The sequence below is a fragment of the Leptodactylus fuscus genome, chromosome 2 (genome assembly GCF_031893055.1).
Source record: "Leptodactylus fuscus isolate aLepFus1 chromosome 2, aLepFus1.hap2, whole genome shotgun sequence".
NCBI lineage: Eukaryota > Metazoa > Chordata > Amphibia > Anura > Leptodactylidae > Leptodactylus > Leptodactylus fuscus.
In genome coordinates, this window is record NC_134266.1 from 162,747,458 (window position 1) to 162,761,667 (window position 14,210).

A 14,210-nucleotide genomic window follows, 5' to 3' on the forward strand; every position below is an offset into this window, starting at 1 on the left:
TAAAAATTACTTTATGCGCAAGAAATTGTACGCTATATTAAATAATGGTGGTAGAGGTTTTTTATGTTTTTGTTACATTTTTTTTTTTTTTTTTTTGTCCAGGTAACATATTTTATTTTAAATTTAGCTCATGTCTATATTTTCTGGGTATAAAGTCAGGAAGATCATCTGGCAGCCACCACCCCCTTCAAGAGATATGACTGGAAACTTTAATATGTGCCCAAGATGCAGTGGGGGATGATTTATCTAAAGTGGTGGGAAAGAAAAATTAAGCAGTTGCCCATTCCAGCTGTTGGTTGCTATGGGCAACTGCTGAAAGTACTAATCTAATTGGTTGGGAGATAACTCTGGAAGGTACATGGGGTCCTGCTCACGAGAGGGAATAGGGAGACACAAGAGGTAATCATAATAGATCTCTGCATTGTTCATAGGCACAGTTTATCTGATTTTCAACCACTATTTATTATATATATTACAGTGCATATAATATATATATATATATATATATATATATATATATATATATGTATATATGTATGTGTGCATTACTGATAAAAAAAAATTGTAAAACAAAACATTGCTAAACTTTCCACTTGACATTACACATTTTCATTGATCATTTTCTGGCTTCAGAAGAGTTTTCTAAGAAACATGACGGCATCCACACTGTTTTAATCCAGATTGCTGGGGATTTGACAATGATGTAACCGGTTTTGTGTTGTGTTACCATGGATGAGTACATGTTGTACTGCCCCCTTGAGACCAACAGAGGTCGCCTGCTGTCAGTACAATTTGATACTATGCAGGACGAGCGGAACATTTCGGGACAATCGCTCATGTTTTATGTCAATGACCACAAAGATCTCTTTTAGAGCAGGGGAATGTTTTCATAATCTAATGTCCCAGAGGACACTGTAAACAACAATAAGACAATCACATAAACCACAAATAAATCCACATCATCTGTGTGTAATAAACTCTTCATTGTTTGAGCTCCATTCAGGGCTGTCAGCGTCCTAGTAAACAATGTATTACAAGGCAGCATAATGTAAACTATTGTGTCCGGGCAAATAACATAATAGGTTGGACCTGCTTCAAGCACAAGGTTACGGACAAGTCTTTCATTAAATGGTGTAATGGAATCGTTTACAAAACAGACAGGTCTATGAATACCGTGCACTGCTGTCTATGTAATCTTCTCATGTGCTCCTAAGTAAGGCCTTGTAATGCTATAAACAAACAAGAAGTTAATGATCATTTTAACCCCTCAGAGGGGTTCTCATAACAGCCTTTCATGTTTCTGCAAGTTCCAACCAGACTTTGAGCCATGTATTCCTATCTTAGCCAGGAAATTAATCCTTTTTTAACAATTTTGTCCAGGCAAAAATAAATATTTTAAATATAAATAAATCATGCTCCCCTTTTCCCGGTGCTTTGGTGCCTCCCAGCATAAGTCTGGTCCTGGAAGTCCCTTCTTGTGGAAGACCCCGCCGCACATGACCCTGACTGCTGCCTAAGGTCATAATTTAAAAAATTGCCTATATTTGCTATGCAAACAATGGGTCAAATTTAGTCTCAAAATTGTTGTTGTTGCCTATAGCAACTAGCATGGATTTAATTTCTTTCCGTGCTCTTGAGAAATGAAAACTCTGACTGACTGGTTGTTCTGAGGAACAAATACAGTTTCATAAATCTGCTCCCATTGTGTCTACAGAGAAATTGTAGAGTTGGATCCTGTATTTGCGCACTCATGTAGTGAATGGACACCTGCTCTTTGCATATATCCACATTAGGCTAATGGACCACGTTGCGAAAATGCAGCTTTTTTTTTTTTTCTGTCGCAGATTTTGCTGCAGTTTTTTGAGCCAAAGCCAGGACTAAATTGGGAAGAAGGTAGAAGGATAACAACTTCCTATATATTTCCCCATTCCTTTTGTAGCCATTCAAAACCTGCAACAAAAAATCTACGTTTCGGCAACGTGGGGCCTCAGCCTGAGAATGGGGAAAATAAAGCAATGTGAGCGAGGCATGGTCATTGATGCCAATGTTTCAGGAACTGCCAGTTCTGTGGGGTTTTCTTGTACAGCAGTGTTAGAATTATACTGGGAAAGCAGACCAGGATTCAGGGGGGAGGGGGGGGGGTACCCATGTGGACTCCCCTGCACGGATTACCAACTCAGGTGTGTGCGTATGTGGTACTGTTGAATAGTTGTAGATAACATCAAATGAACTTGTGGATTTTGTAGCGTTTGTTTATGTATTATTTAAAGAGATCTTCCTCCTAAATGTGTCCAGATTTGTCATTATCTCACCATTCTATTGAAATAAATACTACGCACTTGTATTCGATCTAGCAGGAGCTATTTGTCAGTACTGAAGTCAGCTAAGTGTATCCACATAGAGAGCGTATCTTGAATGTACATCTTGCGTTGACTCCCTTTCATTTAGGTCCTTTGTCTCTGCTGCTCCTGATCCGGCGGTGACAGCAGCGCTAATTAAGAGGTTAAGAGAAACTTCTTTTCTGCTTCTATAGAATTGAGCTTAATGCTACATAGTGTGTGAACTCCGTGATTCCCAGACAGTTCTGCCAGGCCTAGCATTACAAGATAATGGGATCATTGTTAAACTTTCCCCCTCCTCTTTCCCGCAGACCAGGAGGACATACCAGAGCAGCTTGAAAGTGACTTGTCTCGTCCATCTGGAGACTCTGTCCATGACATTGGTGTCACTGCAGATGTACCAGAGGCAGCTCATTCAGTTCCTGACTCCTGTAAGTTAAGTGGTCTTCCACTTCGTACAATCTATCATTTTTAGTAGCTTTTATATAGAATAATAGTTTTTTTCTTTTGAACTCTGAAGCCATTATTCTCTCCATGCATTAGTGTCACCTTTCGTTCTTCACACAGTTATAATATAATATGTAATACAGAGACTGCAGCAGTGATTCTCACAGGCAGCTAAAACCTGAAGACTTCAAGTGTATTAAACACTGCCATCCCTATTCCCATTGGAAGTGTGAGATGAGTAATATCTATGCCTCCACAGCCCCTTGGACATAGCACGAGGAGGGTTAGTTGGGATAACTGAAGGGCCACCTGAAATTTCCAATGGAGTTAGGCTATAAACGTTATATTCTTACAAAAATAATCATGTAAGACAGTGGTTCTCAAACTGTGGGTCGTGACCCCTTTGGGGGCCGAACGACCCTTTCACAGGGGTCGCCCTTAGACCATCGGAAAACATATTCCCATGGTCTTAGGAACCGAGACTCCGCTCCTCTATCCGTCTCCAGGCGGGTCCACCACATACGAGTACCTGGTGTGATGACATCATCGCGCCATCCCCATCACATACACACCATACAAATACAGGTGTATGTGACAGGATTGGTGCCATATTGTACTTATGCAGACCAGTCACATGTGTAGACCGCAGCTATTGTGTTTAAAGCAGCTACTCTGTTAAAAACAGGTACTGTGTTGAAAGCAGCAGTATTGGAGGTAAAAAAATTATGGTTGGGAGTCATCACAACATGAGGAACTGTATGAAAGGGTCACAGCCTTAATAAGAACCACTGATGCAAGCCTATGGTGTGAAAGAAAGATCACCTCTAGAAGTAGAAGGAAGATACTTTGGTCTCCTTTTAATAGGTTTATGTGATGTATGGGGGACTTAAAATGGCAGGTCATTCTCTTAAAGGGGTTCTCCCATCAGTCTTTCTCCAGGTTGCATGCAGTGTCTGTTTCTCACTTCCTGTATTTCTCCACCTTCCCCCTCGCTAAAGGGGCTGGAGAAGTCTCATAACACATATACAGATCAAATAATATGCAGATTCTTGTACAGAATGGACTCAGTGTGTGTTTACATAGAGAGATAACAGCCTTGGATTTATCAGCAAAGTGCAATTATCGGAACATATTGTCCTGTCGGCACTGAGTAAGTGACGTCACTTGTCCTATCTCGCAGGTGTGTGGTTATAGTAACGCAATGTAAACAATGGGAGGAATAAGGTCACATAGCAGGAGAACTGAGCAGAATTTCTAAAGCAATTTATTTAGGAAAAGTCTTCAATTTACATAAGCTACCAGTATAGATAGGATCCTTGATATGAGAAAACCCCTTTAAGGCCTCATATGTGCACATTAGAGCAAAGTCTACCTAACCGCCAATTATGCCAGGACTATCTTATATTTATGGGGCCCTTCTGACTCCCAGTTAATGTTGCGGGAAGGATCGGGTATGTTGAAACTCAATGCCCATTTCTTTTGTTCTCTGGTAGGATAAGCTACCACCTGAGGTGTCTGGTAGTGACACGCTCCCCACTCTAAACTTGAGAACACATACAAACCAAATGTGCATTTACATGGGAGGGTTGTGAGGAATAGCTGTCGGATGAACAAGCGTTCAGCTTCCTGAACTGTAGATCATACAGGATGATAGAGTTTTGCATGGATCACAGTACTTTGAGACTCTTGCTATGAAATAACTGATGCAAATTCAGGTTGAGACTTCCACTTCATTGCACCGAAATGTGACACTTTTTTGACACTGAATCAGACCTGAGTTGTTTTTTTCTTTTGCTTTATTCCTCACCTTTGATAGTAAAGTTGTCCATACCTGTCGGCTGAGTGATTGGCGTAATAAGGTCCCTAGACACCAACTTGTGTCCAGAAGACACCAGAGAATCAGACTATAATGACCCTTTGGGCACAGATTCAGATGTGTTTGATTTTTATGTTATTATTTTTCTCCTTGCTTAAGTTTTCCTGCCATGTTGGGTGGTGAAAATATCTGCATGTATTTGCTTGTACAGATTGTTACACAACAAAGTCTTTGCCTTTAGCAGGTTAATAACATATCTCTTACATGTACAGGCTGCAATGTCAACATAGACCAAGCTTTACATGCATTACACTACAACCTTTTTATTTTCAGTCAGCAGTAGAGAAAAAAGTGAAAAATCCTACCAAGACGTGGTCAGGAGTAAAGTGACAACCCCTCAGGAGCATAAGGAAGAATCAGTTAGAGACAATTCACAAGTACAAGGAAAAACCGATCATCAGGCGGAGGTAATGTCATCCTATAGAGACATAATAAGAATCCTGAAGCAGTGTGACCTACAGGTTAATCCAATATCCAGTGATAATTTTGTCACATCACATTAAATGACATGTCATTGCTGCCATGGAAGTAAGTGACTACATACAGTCCTATGAAAAAGTTTGGGCACCCCTATTAATCTTAATCATTTTTAGTTCTAAATATTTTGGTATTTGCAACAGCCATTTCAGTTTGATATATCTAATAACTGATGGACACAGTAATATTTCAGGATTGAAATGAGGTTTATTGTACTAACAGAAAATGCGCAATATGCATTAAACCAAAATTTGACCGGTGCAAAAGTATGGGCACCTCAACAGAAAAGTGACATTAATATTTAGTACATCCTCCTTTTGCAAAGATAACAGCCTCTAGTCGCTTCCTGTAGCTTTTAATCAGATCCTGGATAAAGGTATTTTGGACAAACAATTCAAGTTCAGTTAAGTTAGATGGTCGCTGAGCATGGACAGCCCGCTTCAAATCATCCCACAGATGTTCAATGATATTCAGGTCTGGGGACTGGGATGGCCATTCCAGAACATTGTAATTGTTCCTCTGCATGAATGCCTGAGGATTTGGAGCGGTGTTTTGGATCATTGTCTTGCTGAAATATCCATCCCCGGTGTAACTTCAACTTCGTCACTGATTCTTGAACATTATTCTCAAGAATCTGCTGATACTGAGTGGAATCCATGCGACCCTCAACTTTAACAAGATTCCCGATGCCGGCATTGGCCACACAGCCCCAAAGCATGATGGAACCTCCACCAAATTTTACAGTGGGTAGCATGTGTTTTTCTTGGAATGCTGTTTCTTTTTGGACGCCATGCATAACGCCTTTTTTTATAACCAAACAACTCAATTTTTGTTTCCAAAATGAAGCTGCCTTGTCCAAATGTGCTTTTTCCTACCTCAGGCAACTCTATTTGTGGCGTACGTGCAGAAACGGCTTCTTTCTCATCACTCTCCCATACAGCTTCTATTTGTGCAAAGTGCGCTGTATAGTTGACCGATGCACAGTGACACCATCTGCAGCAAGATGATGCTGCAGCTCTTTGGAGGTGGTCTGTGGATTGTCCTTGACTGTTCTCACCATTCTTCTTCTCTGCCTTTCTGATATTTTTCTTGGCCTGCCACTTCTGGGCTTAACAAGAACTGTCCCTGTGGTCTTCCATTTCCTTACTATGTTCCTCACAGTGGAAACTGACAGGTTAAATCTCTGAGACAGCTTTTTGTATCCTTCCGCTGAACAACTATGTTGAACAATCTTTGTTTTCAGATCATTTGAGAGTTGTTTTGAGTAGCCCATGATGCCACTCTTCAGAGGAGATTCAAATAGTAGAACAACTTGCAATTGGCCACCTTAAATACCTTTTCTTATGATTGGATAGATCTGGCTATGAAGTTCAAAGCTCACTGAGGTTACAAAACCAATTTTGTGCTTCAGTAAGTCAGTAAAAAGTAGTTAGGAGTATTCAAATCAATAAAATGATAAGGGTGCCCATACTTTTGCACCGGTCAAATTTTGGTTTAATGCATATTGCGCATTTTCTGTTAGTACAATAAACCTCATTTCAATCCTGAAATATTACTGTGTCCATCAGTTATTAGATATATCAAACTGAAATGGCTGTTGCAAACACCAAAATATTTAGAACTAAAAATGATTAAGATTAATAGGGGTGCCCAAACTTTTTCATAGGACTGTATAGCTTCTGTATGGCAACTCCTGCTGGTTACTGAGACTTAGGCCTCATGCACACAGCAGTATGTACTGTAATGTGAGCCTAAATAGGGCTTCTGTACCCCTGGATGGGGTACTACTCTGCCTCCAGTTATTCTCTATTGGATTTATTATGAATCTTATAAAAATGACTGGCATGCTCCATTGCATACCATATGTAGGCATTACTTCTAGGGCAGCCGTTACTGCAGGCCATATTGAGGTCATGTAGCTTTGCAATAAGAATCTATAAAAGCTTTGCCAATGGCAGCGTGCATGGGAACTTAACCACTTCATGACCGAGTCATTTTCCCTGTTTGTTTTTTTGCTATCTTGGTTATTCACAACATTTGTGTGGCTTTTTTAGTGAAATGTATGTCTTTATTTTTATGTCATTTTTTATTTGTATATGTTTTTTTGTGTGTTTTAATATTTACGATCAAGAAATATATTAAAAAACAAAAGGAGGGGAATGCTTGTATTTATTTATTTTTCTTTTAGTAACAGATTGTGCTACTAAAGTATTTTTTAAAATCTGTTTCCCTAGGGCTAGATCATTATGAAGTAAGTTAAGCTGACTTTTAGTTATTTTGCGATTATTTGCCCGGCCCCGGTTCCCCTCCTTATAACAATAATTTTTATGTAGGTGACAAAGTTTTATGTTGGGGTGGAGCTAGAACCTTTGATCTGGATATGGTAAAGACTTTTTTTTTTTTTTTTTTTCCCTTCTTGATCTTCCCTGTAACTGGAGCGGATACATTACCCCGATGAATACAGCCTCCTGGCACATACTACAAAGCTGATCTAGGTCTTCTAGGACCCAGCAGTTCTTACCGTTTCTCCAGTATCCTATGACCACAGGCCCAAGGAAAAGCTGCATCATGGAGGCTCCCATAGCTACATACACATCGCTCATTGAGCAGAGCAGCTTCTTACCTGTATCCGCTGTATTCAGCTTCCAGCAGACTAAGCAGCTGATTGGTGTAGGGTCACATATGCAGGGTCACATAGGGCCTTAGACAAGGCCTTTAAAAATACCTGATTCAGAATTTATCATTTTCATGTTTCTACGTATTGCATTTCCTTGCTGTGTGCTTTCGGGCTATGCGCTACTCGTTGGAGAACAGGTCCTAAGACTGCTCTCCTTGATAACACACAAACTGAGGCGTTCTGCCTAAGCATAAGCTTGCAGCGCACAGCCAGGAAATAAGAGAAAAAACATAAAAATGACAGATTTGGAATCCATGTCTTTTTGCCTATTCACTTATAATATTAGTTTAGGTGTTTTTTGTAGTCCACAAAGTCTGTTGAACATTATTCATATTGTGGCTCTTCTATTTTAAGGCTTTTGCAGCTGAACCTACAACTTTACATGATGTTCAAGACAAAAGCGTAAAGGACAGTAGCCCAGACGTAAATCCCTTGGACAGGTACATGCAGTTGCTCCTGCAGAACCGAAAGGAGGAACAATCTGATAAGGTAGGCCGTCCTTTTCATTATGTTATCACGTTGTTATTATGTCATATTCTCATATAATTTACATTTTTTCCAAAGTAAACTGCTATTTATATATAATTATATCATAATATATGCATACCGTTATATTAATATTTCATCTAGAGAGTTGCAAAAGTTCATTCTGGATTTGCATTCATACATGACGCCAGTGTGGTTTTGCGTTTAAACCCATCACCAATTATATACTATTTGTCGCTACAGCACAGCACAGTACACACACATTGGATTTCAGCGACTCCCTCTTCCATTGAGTTCTGATTGTGAAATTAAGGAATAATGAGATTAGTATTTGTGTAGAGTAAATATCAACTCAACTCATGTCCTATCCATAAATGGGAATGGTCTGTGGATTTTGGAAGGATTTTTGAATTTTAATCATTTTGCGGATTTTTTTCTTTCTTTCTTTAGGTTACTAAAGAAGTCGATGAAGATGTGTTTGTAGAGGAAAAAATTTCTAATGAAAGGTAAATAATAATGAAAAGACAAAGCTTTGCAAGAAATTTACTTACCAGTATACACAAGGACTCAATATTTTTGGTTTCCTTTAACCCTTCTATTGGGACACATTCATAAAATGCGACTGGACTCAAGAAGAGCAAGTAGTTTTGATCGAATACCTCCTCTGCATAGTTACTGTTGTAAAAAAAAGCGCCAGGGAAGGTGGGAGAGGATTCGAATATTTACCGCGTGGTATTTGACAGAGTACACCAATAACAATGTAAAGGGAGGTATTCGATCGAATACTATTTGCTCATCTCTAGACTGGACTACTAATCCTAAATGCCGCTGTCTAAACAAGCTTTAAGTTCAACATAACATTAATTACATTTCTTTATATGTAACATGTATTAGAAAGTAGCTTGCACACATCGGGGTATATATTATATCATGTGAATGCCAACGACAGGCCGTTCACATATACAGTTTGTGATAAGCTTTGCTTATACCCATAAAGCACACAGGTTTTAAAAACTGTCTTTGTAGCACAAAATGCTGTCAGTCAGGGCTCAGTCAGGGCATTGTCCTTTTTACATCCACATTAGCTCTGTCTTTGCTAGTTCTGTGAACGGTTGTGTGGACTGTTATATTGTATTGACATTTGCATTTAGGATTCTTTCATGCTGAAAATTCAGTCTGATCTGTAGACTACAGGTTGTGGAGTAAAAGGAACAGACCAGATTGACATACTAAATACTTTCTCGTGAAACCTCTTTGAGGTGACCACCCAAATTTGCCAAGAAAATGGTCTTTTGACAGGACCACTCTATAAAGAAAAAAGTATACAGGGTGCAGGGTAGAGTCTAATGGAGTCAGCAAGCATGTACAGTCCCTACAACCCAACAAATAAGGATAAGAGACAAAAATCATGTATTTTATGCCTCAGCGTATTATATCAAAGCGGGTATCACATCAACTTTTTACACAGAACCAGGCCTAGACTCAGACTAGTAAAACAGCTATGGTACTGTGCTTAAGGCACACCAACCCACACACAGAACTATCGGGGGCCCAAACTCTATTATACTTTCATGATGATCTGCACAATTCCTTTTCAATCTCGCCCCATCATTCTTAGGCCCTAGCATGCCATGTTTCTACATCCTGGTCCCCCTCTCATTCCTGGTCACAAGCATGTTATCCCTTTAAATGGTGGTCCAGAGCATAGTTCTGTCTCCTGGATCCCAGCATGGCTTGCCCTCTCATTCCTGACTCCTAGAAAGGCTCCCCTCTCAATCCCATAAATATTTTGATTAAAAAAAAAAGTTCCAGGTGTTCGAATATGGCGACGCCAAGAAATTTTATTTTTTTTGCCGAATTTTGGATTTTTTCTTATGGGGTTAAAACTTTAAAAAAAAGATGCCGTAAAAGCAAAGCCTGTAAGAAAGTCATGCAAACGCAATTTTTCTCCAACTCCACCCTATTCTGAATTTTTTCTCCGAGCTTGTACAAAATATTTAATGGTACTAGTATAAAGTACAATTTGTCCCGCAAAAATGAATCCTTCATATGGCTTTGTGAACAGAAAAAAAACAAAAAAATGTTATGGCGCTTGGAAGGTCAAAAATTGAAAAATGTCTGCTGTAGGATGGTAAAAGACAACACCTCAAGAATACTCATAAAATCTGTCCCTTTTGTGGCCCAATTCCTGAGACAGTCCTGGCAAAATTAGGACAGATGGCATGTATGCATGGCCACTTAGTGGTAGATTGCTTTGACTGTGACACAGGGTCTCTGCTCCAGTGATGCTCATGACCTTTCTCCTCTGATGTGTTTTACAAGTCTTATGCTAACCAGTAAGGTGGTCAGCACAGAACAGCATTCATAATGGTCTCACGATGTGTAGATAATTAAGGTTCGGTGGTCTATGCAGGGGTGTAACTATGGGTAGTAGCGGCAGCCACAGGGCCCGGGACATTAGGCTGTTTTTTTTTTTCTTTTTAATAGCCTGTTACCTGCTAGAGTAATTCCAGCAGGTAATGGGCCCTATTTACTTACCGGTCCCCTCTGCTGCTCACGGCTGCTTGTGCTTCCCCTTCTGTGGTTGCTGCTGTGAGCAGGGGATCGGTAAGCGAGCCCCACAAACACTACTATCATTTATACTTGGGGGGGGGGTCTTTCCAGACTCCTGAGTATAATGATCGGAGAGGTGAGGGAACATAAACACTGTTTCTTACCTCTCCTGTGTTCTGAAAAGACCCCAGAGTATAATAATTGTTCATGGGTGGTCCATTCAATGGGGCATAATACTATGTACAGGGGCCACTATGGGGCTTAATACTATGAAGGCGGGGCATTTCAAATGTTCGCCTTGGGGCCCTGCCATTCCTAGTTACACCACTGGGTGTATGGTTGAGTAAAAAAAATGAAATAGGGAAGATTGTCAATTCCTGAATTCTGAAAGGGACTCCTGACCTAAAACTAAGGTTGTTCTTGTAGTGAAGATGACTGTTCAGCCTCCCTGACTATATACCTCTGGTCTCAGCTTTGTTAGGAGAATATACTAGATAAATACACTATCCGCCCAGAAGACAGAGGTGACAATGCAATAGTGTGTCTGGTTAGAAGCAGACAGGAGGCTGAACTGCAAGAAGTACATTCACAATGGATAAACTAGTATATAGTGTTACAGACAAGCAGGTTGGGTAGTGCACTGTTGCAATAGTTGCGTTTTCACCGAAGGTCTTCTTTAAGGCCAGAATCATCAATTCTATATAATTTTACAGAAAGGGATTCAGTATGTCAATCTGTTTGCCCATAGACTGTACGGCATCTTCAGCGGGACACGCTCGCTTTAACTATACCGTTAGATATAAATTGAGTGGCTCTTATATAAAGTATGTTGCCCTTTTATGTTTGTGTAAGGATACAATTTCAAAAAACTTATTTCTGCTAGTTATCTGTACTTTGTCCAATTGATCTTTGCACATCTCTACTCATCAGAATGGATATTACAAGCCAATAGACGTTACAAGCTTCACTTTGAAAAGGATTTTGTTCTGTTTTTAGCACAGTTGTGCACTCCTCCGCTCTGTGCTATGTGTATAAATGACCTAATTGTGAGGCTAACCATGCAGCATTCTGTCTATTAAGATAATTTCGCTTTTTTTTTTTCAGTATCACAGCTCACTCCACCGGAGAAGCAGACGATGACTTCTGGTAAACAGTCATTTCCTCTCTCCAAGATGAATCCAAGTCCTTTGAGTTCTGACACTAATCATTTGTGTGACCAGCACAGCATGTTTTTATTTGATGTGGAAATTTCATCAAAGGCCAATTCTTAGAACTGGATTTATTGAATATATCTCAGTCTAACTTCACTGTCTACAAATGGCTCATTAGAATCAGAAGGCGAAATCATTTCCCAATATTCTACACACTTTTTTTTTTTTCTTCTAGATTATTTGTAATGTCTTGGATGATTTTAGGAATATTGCAAATTATTTATTATCTACATACTGACCTATGTATTTTGTCCACATTATGTTCTATGTATGGTCTGCAGCATAGAAATCTTGGTGCGGTATATTTTATTTTCACATTAAAGTAAATTTTAGATACCGTATTTTTCGGACTATAAGACACACTTTTTTTCCCCCAAATTTGGGGGAAAAAGAAGGGTGCGTCTTATAGGCCGAATGTGGCGCCTGGCATCCGCTGTAATAGAGAGGCGGAAGCCGGCAAGTGATAGACGCCATTATAGGTGCCGGGGCCTGCGACATCGCTGCGCTCCTCTGCCCTGCATGAAGCCAGCAGCGGGAGGAGTGATGCTGCTATTCCGCTCCTCCGTCCCCCCGCCGCTGGCTTCATGCAGTGCAGGGCAGCGATGTCTCAGGCCCCGGCGTCTATCCCTCCCCGGCATCCGCCTCTCTAGTACAGCGGATGCCGGGTCAGTATCGGTGGCCCCTTCTCCCCCACCGGCCCCATACCTGTAAAGTTGCAGGCCGGCTGCTGCGCGACGATATCGCAGGAGCCGACCTGTTTGGGTGACAGCCGGGAGCCTAATGAGGCTCCCAGGCCTGTCACGGCTATATTAGTATTGCGGCTGGTCTCTATGACCAGCCGTAATACTAATAGACAGAATGTCCCATAGACGGCAATACAGTTGTATTGCCGTCTATGGGACTTGCAATCAAGCGACCGCAGGTTCAAGCCCCCGGGGGGAATAAAATAGTTATAAAAAAAAAAAAAAAAAAAAAAAAAAAAAAGCTTTAAAAATATATAATAAAAATATGAAATAAATAAAAGTTCTAAATCACCTCCTGTCCCTAGAATATATATATAAAAGTAGAAAATCATATCATAAACCACCGGTTTTTTTTTCAATAAAAGGTGATCTAAGAAATAGATATTCCCCAAAATGGTAAACTAAAAAGTACTTCTGGCGCCGCAAAAAAAAACACTCTATGCATCCCCGTACAGCTGCAGGGTCACATGTCAATGTGGCCTTGTAGCTGTTGCAAAACTATAACTCCCATATATTAAATATTTTACCATTTTTTGCTTCAAAATTTTTTTTCCCTATTTTCCTCCTCTAAAACCTAGGTGCGTCTTATAGTCCGAAAAATACGGTAATTTTTTTGTTAAGAACAGTTGGTATGTCTAAGTCTTGAAGCAAACTAGTCAGATGCGCAGTAATAGACAGGAGCAGGCAAGGGCTGTGATTTTGAGCTCCAACTCTGCCTGTTGGAACTTATCACACATCTTGCCTGCTCCTTCCTCCCACCTGACAGTACACAGCCTACGTAGTATATAGAGTACCAAAACGATCATTAATCGCTCAAGAACAGTAAGGGCTAAAGAAAAAACAAAACAAAAACTACTGTGCTGGAATCAATGGAGCAGCACCTATTAAGAGGCTAAGAACTGGAGGTGGCGAAAGGTTCTTTTTAAGTTAAATATATAACAAATGGGTGACTATTAGCTGGAAAAAAAATAAGTACTAAAAACCGGACAGTAATACTAGAATTTTACCCCTGCTGGAAATGTCCTCCACTGGATGGGACACAGCTCTGCTTCCCACTAACTTCAACTGAGATCACTACAGATGGCCAAAGTACACTACTGAGAGGAACACTTACATTGAGCCCACTGCATGCCTAATAGAAGGGGGTGTATCTCCCCTTCCTCCCTCAGGATCATTTTGAGGGTTTTCTTAAAAGTATTCACAACCCTATGGATACAGGATAAATATGCTTTATGGCATAACCTCTTTAGTTTAGCCCCCTGTCATTTTCATTTTGATATTTTCATTTTAGTGAACAGTGTCCACAAGTGGTAGGTATTGCCACCAGGTCTCTGCTGTAAAAACACCGGGCACCCGGCTGCTATTGCACCTGCTCAGGAGCACCAAGTTTAAACACCCAAC

At 40.2% G+C, this 14,210-nt stretch overlaps 1 protein-coding gene across 2 annotated transcripts in view; it reads left to right on the top strand.

Annotated features, from left to right (window-relative positions):
- OFD1 (OFD1 centriole and centriolar satellite protein) overlaps positions 1 to 12,210 on the top strand; it is a 33,175-nt gene extending 20,965 nt beyond the window's left edge. For both annotated transcript variants that reach the window (XM_075264959.1, XM_075264960.1), the window contains exons 19-23: positions 2,651 to 2,770; positions 4,936 to 5,069; positions 8,171 to 8,305; positions 8,753 to 8,808; positions 11,960 to 12,210. In XM_075264959.1, the coding sequence (XP_075121060.1) occupies positions 2,651 to 2,770; positions 4,936 to 5,069; positions 8,171 to 8,305; positions 8,753 to 8,808; positions 11,960 to 12,005 (491 nt within the window). In that variant the 3' untranslated portion in view covers positions 12,006 to 12,210. The remainder of the gene's footprint in view (positions 1 to 2,650; positions 2,771 to 4,935; positions 5,070 to 8,170; positions 8,306 to 8,752; positions 8,809 to 11,959) is intronic.
- The last annotated feature ends 2,000 nt before the right edge of the window (positions 12,211 to 14,210 follow it).